Genomic DNA, 11,291 nt, shown 5'->3' with positions numbered 1-11,291 from the left:
GGGGGATAGGAGAAGAGGAAGACGAGAAAAGACAGTCAAAAGATAGGAAAGTGAACGGGGAGGGAAGGAAACTGATAAGAGCGGTGGAGGAGGTAGGATGGTAGATCTTTAACGGGAACATTCAAGGGGACGAGGAAGGTGAGTTTACGTACACAGGAGGAAAGGGGGACACGGTGATATATTATGTGGTAGGAGACGAAAATACAAGAAGGGGGATTGAGAGGATGATAGTGAAAGATAGGGTCGAGTCGGATCACCACCCAGTGGTAACCATAAGGGAGGGGAGAGAGGAAAGAAAGGGAAAAGAAGTGATGATAAGGACGGCGGGAAGGGGAAAGTGGTTGGAGAAAATGAAGGAGGAGTATGCGAGAGAGATGGAAGGAGTGAAGGTAGAAGGAGAGGGAATACAGGAAATTATAATGAAGGCTGAAGAAAGAATGAAAGAAGTGATAAGACGAGGGGAGGAGAGAGGGGGAAAGGAAAAAAGACAAAGAAAGGAAGGATGGTGGGACGAAGAATGTAAGAAGAAGAAGGCGGAAGGAAGGAAAGAGCTAAGAGAATGGAGGAAAGGAAGAGGAACGAAGGATAGGTACCGAGAAAAGGAGAGGGAGTACAAAGAGATATGCGATAGGAAGAACGGTGAAGAACAGGAAAGAGCTATAAGAGAAATAGCGGAGGCTACGACCGAGCATAAGGTATGAGAGATAGTGAATAAAGGAAGGAAGGGGAGGAAGATGGTAAAAGAAGGAATAGGTAAAGAAGAATGGAAAGAGTATTTCATGAGTTTACTAGGGGGTGCCGAAGAAAGGGCTAGGAGAGGGACGGGAGGAGAAGAGAGAGAGGAAGAAGAGGAAGAAAAAAGCAGAGACGAAATTAGAAAAACGATACAAAAGATGAAAGAAGAGAAAACAGCAGGAAGAGATGAGATACCGAATGAAGCATGAAAATGAGGGGGAGAAAATACGGAGGAAATAGCATGAGAGATATGCAGAAGAGTTTGGAGAGGGGAAGGGTGGAAGGAAGGGATCATAGCGCCAATAGTAAAAAAAGGAGAAGGAAGGAAAGTAGAGGACTACAGAGGGGTAACTCTAATGCCATGTTTATACAAGGTGCATGCGACGATATTGACAAAGAGGCTAGAGGAAGAGGTAGAAAGGAAAGGCATGATCCCGCAAAATCAGACAGGATTCAGAAAGGGAATGGGGACAATCGACAATATATACGCGCTGAACTACCTGGTGAACAGGCAGAAGGGAAAAGAGAAGGGGAAACTGGTAGCGCTATTTGTAGACCTGAAGGCGGCTTCTGACTCGGTTGATAGGCAAGTGCTCTGGGAGACGATGGAAAGGAAGGGAGTAAGAAAGGGACTCAGAGAGAGAATAGAGGAGATTTATAGAGAGACACCGAGCAGGGTGAAAGTGGGAGAGGAAAGAGGGGACGGATTTTGGACGGCAAAAGGAGTGAGGCAGCGGTGCCCGCTAAGCCCGCTGTTATTCAATATACTGACGTCAGATATGGAAGGAGAATTAAGCAAGGGGAGAAGAGGGGGAGTAATACTTAGGGAGAGGGAAATACGTACAGTAGCTTACGCGGACGACGTAGTAGTTTTGGCGGAGAATGAGGAAGACATGGAAGTACTGATAAGGAGATTAGAAAGGTATTTTGACGCGAAGAAGCTCACAGTGAACGTGGGAAAAATGAAAGTAATGAGGTTCAGAAAAGGAGGCGGGAGGCAGAAGCAGGTGGACTGTGGATGGAAAGGGAAAAGAATAGAGGAGGTAAAGGAATTCAAGTACTTGGGATACACCTTTAAGAAAAACGGGAAACAGGATGGACATATTAAGGAAAGAGTGAAGAAGGCATATGAAGGTCATGAAGCAGGTGTGGGGGATAGGAAAACGGAAGTTTGTAAAAGTATGGGAGAGGAGGATGTGGTTATTCGACACACATGGGGATAGGAAGAGCGAGAAGAGATGGAAAGGGTACAGGAAAGATATATAAGATGGTCACTAGGGGTAAACTGGAGAACGCCCGGGTATATGGTGAGAGAGGAGGTGAAGAGGGACAAAATAATGATAAGGGCAGGGAGAAAGCGTGGAACTACGAGTTAAAACTGAGAAAGGGGGGAGGGAGCGAAATAGCAAGGGAATGCTTGAGGGAAATAAGGGCGAGAGAAGGAAGAGAATGAGAGGGTATATCGAGGTGGGAGAAGGGTAGGAAAGAGCGCAGAAAGGACGGAGAGAGAGAGCAGGATGAGGAGGGGTACGAGAGGAGGGAGAAGGAGGAGAAGGCGGAACAAGAAAGGGAGAGGAAAGAGAGAATAGGGCAGTTGGTACGACAGATGGTACACGGAGGTGAGAACAGAGGAAATACTAAGGTACCTAAAAGCAAGATGGAGCGAGGAAAGATACAGAAGAATAGCAAGGTATAGATTAGGAAATGAAATGAAGGAAGGAAAATACTGGGGGACAGAGGAAGAAAGGGTGTGTGAAGTATGCGGCGAGGAAAGAGAGTCGTGGGAGCATGTACTGGATAGATGCGGAGGAGGGAGCGGGGAGGAAAGAGGGATGGGTGAAAGAATAAGGAAAATACTAGACGAGGGAGGAAGAGGAGAAGAATGGTTGAAAGAATCGGATAGGAGAAGAGAGGGATGGGAGAGAGAGGGGCAGGAGGAAGAGAGGCAGAATGTGGAGAATGAATGGAAGAATGGAATGAATGAGGAGGAAACGGAAGTCGGGAAAGTGAAGAAAAAAGGATAGGAGGAGATGAGATAGGAGTAGGATAGGAGAGAGCGAGCGAGGCGAGTGAGAGGCAGAGAGCTAATAGAGTAGTGAGCGGCGGAGAGAATAAAACGGGGAGATAAGTGTAAAAGGAATGGAAGAATGGAAGGATGAGTATACACGGGAAGGAACGGAGGCAGGGGGAGAGACCGGACACCAAGCAAGCGAGAAATTGTAAGAAATTGTAAGATACCTGTAAAGTAAATATAAGGTTAGGTTGTAAGAATGTAAGAAGCTGTTAGGTTGTAAGAAAGTGTAAGAAACTGTAAGATACATGTAAAGTAGATGTAAGGTTAGGTTGTAAGGAAAACGGAACACGATAAATATATTACATACACTAAGGGGAACCAAGAAATACATTACATACACTTTAGATTAAAAAAGTCTTTCGAAAAACATAGACTCAATTATGCAAATATAAATAAATGCAGAGTCGTAATACTGGATGAAAAAGATAAAATTATGAAATTAAAAAATTATAAGTATAAAGAACCTATCCCGTTTGTCGTTTCTGCTGACATCGAGTGCATATTAGAGCCAACTACAAATAAGTATAACTCGTTAAACACAACTCTTTAACAAAGACACGTTCCACACAGTATAGCGTACTATTTACAATGTAACTTTGACGATTCTATCTCCAAATTTAAAATTTACCTTGGGAAAGATTGCGTGGAATGGTTTATGAATAAATCAAAGGAATTAGCTCAAATTATAGAATTTTACCTAAAACGTATCGTACCAATGGAATCTCTAAATTTCAAAAAAAAGAAATGAATCTTACTCGGCTAAGATTTGTCATATTTCTGAAAAACAGTTTACACCTGAGGATACCAAGCATCATGATCATTACTATTTTACAGGCAAATGTCGCGGTGCTGCACATCAGGGGTGTAATTTGAACTATAAGAACTCACATACCGTACCTGTCATATTTCATAACATATCTAGTTATGATTCACACTTTTTAATTAGAGCTCTAGCTACATCTTTTGAGGGTTCAATGAATCTTTTACCAGTAAACAAAGAAATATATATGTCTTTCACGAAGAGTGTCACAGATACGATTGTTACGTAGGCCGTAGTGGCTAGCGAGGTCTTTAAATCTGATAACAAAAATTTAGAAGTAACCAAAAGAAAAGGAACGACCAGAGGTAACGTGAATAATACTTGAGTGAATTCCGAGCGGTAAGAATGCACTCAATGGTGGGTTCGCTGCTCGTTTAAGGTGTTGAAACACGCCTTGCTATTCTAACGTCGATAGATATTCCCTAAAATGTTCAAGGACGGGTAATAGATATTTAAGACGTGAGTAAAATGTGAATTTGCGATATATTGTTACAAATAATTTAAAAAGTTTTAATTAATTGTTGTGTACAGTGTTTCGGTTATGAGAAACACTGGGATAAAAAAATTGTGAAATTGGATTACAAAACCTGACTGTATGTGAGGTTAAGGCAAAAAGGAATTGGGAGGAACAGAAAATTATCTAGTATATGCGTTACTTGGAAATACTAGTCTATGCAGTTCAATTTTGCCCGGTAACCGATCCAGCTTGTTCCCTAAGGTATGTAATAACGAATCTGTACCTAGGCCAGATTGCGAATATTACACTGAATCTAATACTCTAACTGTTAGAGCCACGAGCAACAACGTGCAGTCCGATCTTTTGCGCGTGAAACTGAATGATTTTCTGAGCGTCAGTGCCATGATTTTGGCTGCTTATATAGTCGATTTTTGCTGATGCTCTAGGTATGGTTAGGACGTTAGGAATGCACTCAACTAATCAGCTGGGTAGGTGACACAGGCAGTGCACTGGGTAATGTGCTGAGTCTGCAATTATATTGACTGTCGGCTACGCTATTATTCTGTTTCAGAATGAAGGCCGATATACGTAACATCTCCCCTCTTAGACAAAACATCGTCTATTTGGGCGATGCTTTTGCATAAATTTATGTTTCGTTTTGCGTTCTCCCGTATTTCTCATTGACTCACTTAATTATGCATCTTCAGAGATAGTTTTCGAAAATATCTCTTTATCGATGTGCGGCCATGCTGCCCTGATACAATATGTCTTGGTTTCTCCTTTAGGGATTCCCCTGGTATGAAGTCACGGATGGTGTTGTCAGTGACTTCCTCTGGTTCGATAAGGTAGAGGCCCTAAATTCGGCTTCAGTTCTAACTTTTTGGAAATAGTAAGGATGGATAGAGACCCTATACGACAGCATCAGTTCTATCCGGGAAGGTTTCGAGTAATTGTGAATACTCTGATTTCGGTATCTTGGATAAGTTTTAGAGGTTCTTGGTATATTTAATATATTATCTTTGACTTCACTCGCGACTCTAATTGGAACCTTGACTTCAATTGTACGCTAGACAACTCTGATGTTGTTCTCTTAATCTCTTTATCCACATCACCCGAATGCGACTTCTGACTCCCTTTTTATAGTAGTAAAACTACTTCTGATTGGTCGATGTGACTCCCCTTCCTCAAAATTCCTAACATATCGATTGACAACTAACCTTTTTCCAATAATCAATATACCAACTCGTACTCTGTAAATTCAAACTCCTTGAATGTTATCTGAGAAGATTCAGGCTTATCCTTTTATTTATATCTTCATTGTTTGATATTAACAAAATATAATTCAGTATCGTTATGATTAATATATCGTGTAATAAAGATTAATGATTATTTGGTTAAATGATTATAAGAATATGATGTGTGCCTATTAATAATTGTAAGGCGTGGAATGTAACAGTTGTGACGTGCTGGGCAGATTATTACTGCCCAGAATCCGCGCAAACTAGCTAATCGCAATAGACAGGGGAAGGGGAACGCTAAAAGAAAGGGGAACACGGAGTAAGATAGAAAGAATATAATTAATAAGATACAATGCCAATACAAAGAAAAAGAGAACAGAAACGAAAAGATACTCAAAAAGAAACCAGGATGTTTGCAATGTAATAATGCAAAAGACGTAACTCTAGACTACACGCAATTAAAACAATACACGCAGGTGCTCGCTCGGGAGCACGCGGTGTCGGAAGGGACCTTTAAACGGGCTGGGGGGAAGGGGAGTCGGGGGACGGAGGGGTATGATATGGGCAAGGGGCAGGAGGGACAGGGGGGCTTACCGGCACGAAATAATACGCAAACACAATACTTTGGACGCCAGCTATTTATACGGCGTAGCACTGCCGAATGACCTCAGAAGGTCCTCGAATATTTACTAGGATTTGAAAAGGTACGGCTAGCGGGGGAAGAGGTGAGGGGTCTCAGGAAGAAAAGTTCCCGAACGCGATAACGGCTGCTTACTATACCTCGGTGGGAACGCGAAAAAGGGCAGGGAAGGGAAAGGGCACGGGGGTTTTCCAAAAAGGGTGCAAGTATTAAATTCGAACGCACGCAATATGCCACTGGCCGCACGCGATTGGCGGAAGGCCAGACTGAAACTCAAAAAGATCTACTAACGTAAAAGAACAAGAGGCCGGTCCACGTGGGAACAGCTCGCTAAGTCTCTGGACTTCTGATCCCCTTCTGAGGGGATCTATACTCAATATAAAAGCGCAAGTAGGAAGAGGGGGTAGGGAAAAGGGTGGCAAAAAGGGGAAACTCAATCAAGCAAAATAGTACTCACTCGAAACGTGACTTGATATAATCCAAAAAGATTCCACACACTTTCACACAATTCGCAATACACAACCGCACTCGCTCGCTCGCAACCTGGCTCGAAGTGCAGATCTCTTGCCGATTTCTGGTCCTCGTTGTTTCCGTTCACAGGCCTCCAGGGCCTCGGGGATTGGTTGGATCGCTGGGCTGAGAGGGCTACGCGCTCTGGCATTGATCGGCAGTTCCGGCATGGCAGGGTATTGGTCCTTTCCGCTGGCGGGCCTTCCAGGGCCTCGCAGGCGGGTGGCACGGCACGCACGGCAATGGGCACGCTTCGGCGGCGCGCGGGCTGGCTGTCGCGCACCGGGCAACATGGCGGCCTCCAGGCCTGTCAAAATTCCTGCCGGGCACATCCGCGGTTTCGGAGGGATTGGGCTCCAGCGCTGTCACACGGGCCTCTTTACTACCCGTGTGACGGGAATGCACCGGGGCTGCATCTCTGTGGCGATGGTGCCGGCTGGCGGGCATCATCCCACGGGAGTCTCGATCAGCTGTTCCTCCTGTCCATGCCATCCCTGCCTTCCGTTGCCTCGGCAACGTAGCCACTCTCACCGTCCATCCAGAGATGATGTGTCCTCGTAGATGGTCCACGGTAGCGGTCCTCGATGATGGTCCTCGAGCCAGTGCCATACGGGGAATGGTGACAGGAAGGGAAGGGCGAAGGGGAGTGATCTTATTCTAAATACAATAGACCTAAAACACTAAATAGACGCAATAAACAGTAATTCCCAATACCGTACGCAATACTCGTGCTCGGGGCCAGTGGTGCCCTCGAGCCAGGTGGTGGGGAGGATTTTATTGTAACATTTTTGTTACACAGTATATAGGATTATTCAGCACTACTGTACCTTATAAAGATGGTTCTACCACAGGAGTAATTAGAAATCAAATGGACGTATTAAAAATGCAGGTGGTCCTGAATAACCATGAATAATAACGTATTTTTTGCTGAAGTGTAACGATTTTATTTTTCAATTTAATATTTTCAGCATTAATATTTTGATAAACGAACCGAATCTCGTTTAATGAATTGTGTTAGTATCCTTATGAGTTTTTTCAGAGAATGAATTGTTAGTCCCCATGTTGATCTTATTTAAATAAATTAAGTTTACTAGCCATCTGTGAAGCATCTGCAGCCAATCTAAAAACGAGTGACACTTATCTGGTAAATCAAATTTCTTCTAGTTAAGTAAACTCGAGAAAAATTAAGATTTAATGTCTTTCAGATTCATTTTACGTTTTATTTCTTTTCTATCTGATTGCAGCATATTTGATGGCTGATCAGGGTTATGACGTCTGGTTGGGAAATAACCGTGGCAATATTTACTCAAGAAATCATACAAGCATTTCACCTAAAGATAAATGCTTTTGGGACTTTAGGTAAGGAAAAGTATAAAGGAAAGAGTATTGTAATACAAAGCTTGACAAATTATATTGAATCCTATAGTTTCCACGAATTAGGTCTTTATGACCTTCCAGCTATTATCGATTATGTCATCGAAATTACCGGAAGTTCAAGGATTTTCTACGTAGGTCACAGTCAGGGTTCGACACAGTTCTTCGTGATGATCTCTACATTTCCTGAGTATAACTCTAAAATTATTCTCATGGGTGGCCTTGCGCCCGCAGCCTATACCAGCAACATACGTGGCCCAGTTACGAAACTGGCGCAACTGACATACCTTGGTGTGGTAGGTCATGTTTTATCTATCACCGTTCTATTAACGAATACACCCTGAACAATAAACATTGAATTTTAACACACTTACATAATGCATTATCAGTGGGTTGGAGAGAAATTTGGCTATCCGGAATTTGGGTCACGTTCTAATTGGGGCAAGTTCCTTGCGAGCTTTTTATGTCATAATGAAGCACTCACGCAGATTTTGTGTAAAAACATTTTTTTTCTTATTGCTGGTTTTAATGAAGAAGACTTAAATTTGGTAAGACTTTTTCTTTATTATATTTATTTAACTTGTTAATAATAGCAAACTAACATGTATTATTGTCCTCATTCTTATAAATTTCCTCATTGTTATAAATATATTTTATTTCTTTTTCCCTTTTTTGTGAATTTTCTTACATATTATAGGCTAATTTTCCGGTCATAATTGGGCATATACCGGCGGGAGCATCGTGGAAACAGTTTGTTCATTATGGACAGGGTTTCATCAATCCAGGTAATGACAACAAAAAGTCTTAGACGACCTGAAATTTTTATGATGCTTTTTAACCTACAGGTTACTTTAGGCATTTTGATTACGGAAACATTCAAATTAATTTTGAAATCTATAACGCTAGTGAACCGCTTGAATATAATTTGGAAAGCGTTACTACACCCGTCGCACTTTTTAGTAGCAACAATGACTGGCTAGCTACTCCAGAAGTAATGCAACGCTATTCAGATATATTTCACTTTTATGACTAAGAAATATATGTTTTTCTTTTTTTTCTATTTTAGGATGTCAATATGCTGCGAAAGAAACTGCCAAATATCGTCCTCGATTATGAATTTAGTATGAATTCATTCAATCATTATGATTTTATTTGGGGTTGTAGGGCACCCCACCTGGTTTTCGACACTTTACTAAATTTAATGGCAAAATATTTGTAGCTACATAGTTAGTTGATACTAGAATCATATAGCACGCACTTTACATATGCCGAATCGAAAACAAATAAACTATTTAAAAATAAATCGAATTAAGTCTTTTTAATAAATTTTTATAATGTTTCTACTATACCAAATATTTTCCAAACGATATATTCCGAGATATATTTCGAATGCCGTCAATACGAAACGTACCATAATATAGGCGTAGTACACTGAGGCCCGACTGAGACTTACAGTACCTTCAATCGGGTCCAGGTCAAAATGTCCTCGTAAAAATAACTCGGTAAAAATATCCTGATCAAAATTATCATATGCAAAAATATCTCGAATAAAAAATATCTTTAACCATAATATTCACCGCCATAACGTCTGCTATCTGTCTAAATGTCAAAATAACACAGTGTCAAAATAACACAGTGTTGTGAAACCAAATGTTGGATTTATGAGTTTGACCCCTGGAATGGGTCTCTTTGGTCGGAGTGAGTATTCAAACATTCTTTATCCTCTTTTGATTTTACTTTTCTTCTGTATTTATTTATCTACGCTTTCCTTTTTTCTATTACAGCTGGAATTCGTCAATATTCGCGAAATGTGAATGCGACGAAGGGTCAGGGCTGACCTTCGATTGCTAGTGGACTGGCACTGGGCAGAAAGAAGCAAGACAGAGTCAGATCTCTTCTGTCTCAACAAATTATTCGGGGAGGAGCCATTTGAACCTGAGAGTTGGTTTTAGCGGGTTTCGCAACTTTTGTATTTTGTAAAATATATGGTGTTTTCACCCTTTTCTTAAACTGCTTTCAAGATTTTTGCCTATTCCAGTCCCTTGTACTCCTATCCTTCTTAATTTAAGCGAAAAAATGCTTAAGGCGGTTCACATGAAACTTTATTAGCTTCTTATTTACTTCTATAGTGTAGTTCACTTTGGAATTCTTTTCCAATATTTCATAAGGTCCCGTCCATTTAGCAGAGAGCTTCTTGGAACGTCCTCGTCATAATGCCTCATCGAATAGAAGAACCTTGTCGCTTACTTTGAATTCATTCGCTTCGATCTTCTTATCGTAATGATCCTTAGACTTCTTCTTTGCGGCAATGAAGTTGTTTCGAGCGACTTGGTTTGCGGCTGTTAGCCGTTCTCGCAATTCTGATGTGAAGTCATCGTAGTTGTATGTGGATTTTGGTTCCCTTTTAAAGGTGCTAGGCAATAAAGCTGTAATGTTATCACATTCAATTTTTATTGTAACAAATATAAATATAGTTTTGATCGGCAATGTTCATGAAATCGGAATATATTTTTCTTCTACTAATATTTTTAATGTTTGAAAATATTTACGTGTTATTTTTTATCACAGTTAAGCAAGAGAATCATATGACAATGTCACGTTGTTATAAATCGCTAAACCCGCGTTTGTCAATGAAAACTACCTCAAAATCAGTTGACAGACGCACATTTCATTCATTCAACCACACGCACACAACATACATTTTTATAACAATATATTTAATTAATCAGAATCATTTTCAATGATATTACACACAATTGTAAACGATTATAAATGAAATTATATTACTTGAATATTTTATTTTCTCACGCTTTATGTAGTCTCGGGCGAGGAATGACGGGATTACCAATTTGTTGATAGATTTTGGTGCCGTCAACTAGTATTCTCAGGTATTCACCATAAGAGTAGTCCCAAGACTTTCAAGGGATTAAGGATGGCGTATGGACCCCGTCGTGCCCCGTTGGAATAGACACGTGGCATGTATTGTTCAAAGTGTTGTTAATGGTGCCGTATTTATAGCCCTTTTTCGTCCATATAGAGATAATTGATCAAAGAATGCGGAAGTAGAATTAGTAGAGGAATTCATGATGCTAAATTATAATTGAATCTAAGAAGTACCTGTATGAATACACACGATACAGGCGATACACACACCCTGTCGGTCGTCCAGAGCGGAAAAGGGACGATCGACAGGTGAATTACATGGATATTTGCTATTAAATAGAAGTAGGGATAATCCCCCGATTCGCCGGACATCTACTTAAAGATAGCACAACTAAGGTATCACATTGGCCTTTCCAGTTCTATCAAGAGACTCGATCGAGTCTCGCGCCAAGTACAGGCAATCCGCCGTACAGGGCACGGCCCGCCGAGACTCTTTACTCGAAGCATCTCTTGTACCTGTGTTTCGACTCAAATATTTAATGAACGGCTACGTGTGAGAA

The 11,291-nt window shown here is 41.1% G+C and overlaps 2 protein-coding genes across 2 annotated transcripts; one reads left to right on the top strand and one right to left on the bottom strand.

Moving 5' to 3' along the window:
* Nucleotides 1–1,628: 1,628 nt before the first annotated feature.
* Nucleotides 1,629–9,258, top strand: LOC107271038 (gastric triacylglycerol lipase). The gene is made up of 7 exons (XM_015746607.2): nt 1,629–1,881; nt 7,680–7,833; nt 7,901–8,144; nt 8,238–8,396; nt 8,546–8,633; nt 8,694–8,839; nt 8,915–9,258. Exons 1-7 carry the CDS (start codon nt 1,629–1,631, stop codon nt 9,065–9,067), a joined length of 1,197 nt encoding a protein of 398 aa, XP_015602093.1. The 3' UTR covers nt 9,068–9,258.
* Nucleotides 9,259–10,176: 918 nt separating this feature from the next.
* On the bottom strand, nt 10,177–10,277 carry LOC107271039 (the record flags this gene model as incomplete). The annotated part of the gene is given in 1 exon segment (XM_025088281.1): nt 10,177–10,277. A coding segment is annotated over 1 exon segment (87 nt), but the record flags the coding sequence as incomplete, so codon positions are not given.
* Nucleotides 10,278–11,291: the final 1,014 nt, after the last annotated feature.

Source organism: Cephus cinctus, unplaced genomic scaffold, assembly GCF_000341935.2.
Source record: "Cephus cinctus unplaced genomic scaffold, Ccin1 Ccin1_scaffold0872, whole genome shotgun sequence".
Taxonomy (NCBI): Eukaryota; Metazoa; Arthropoda; class Insecta; order Hymenoptera; family Cephidae; genus Cephus; species Cephus cinctus.
The sequence above is the reverse complement of the archived record's forward strand: the minus strand, read 5'-3'. Positions and strand labels throughout refer to the sequence as shown.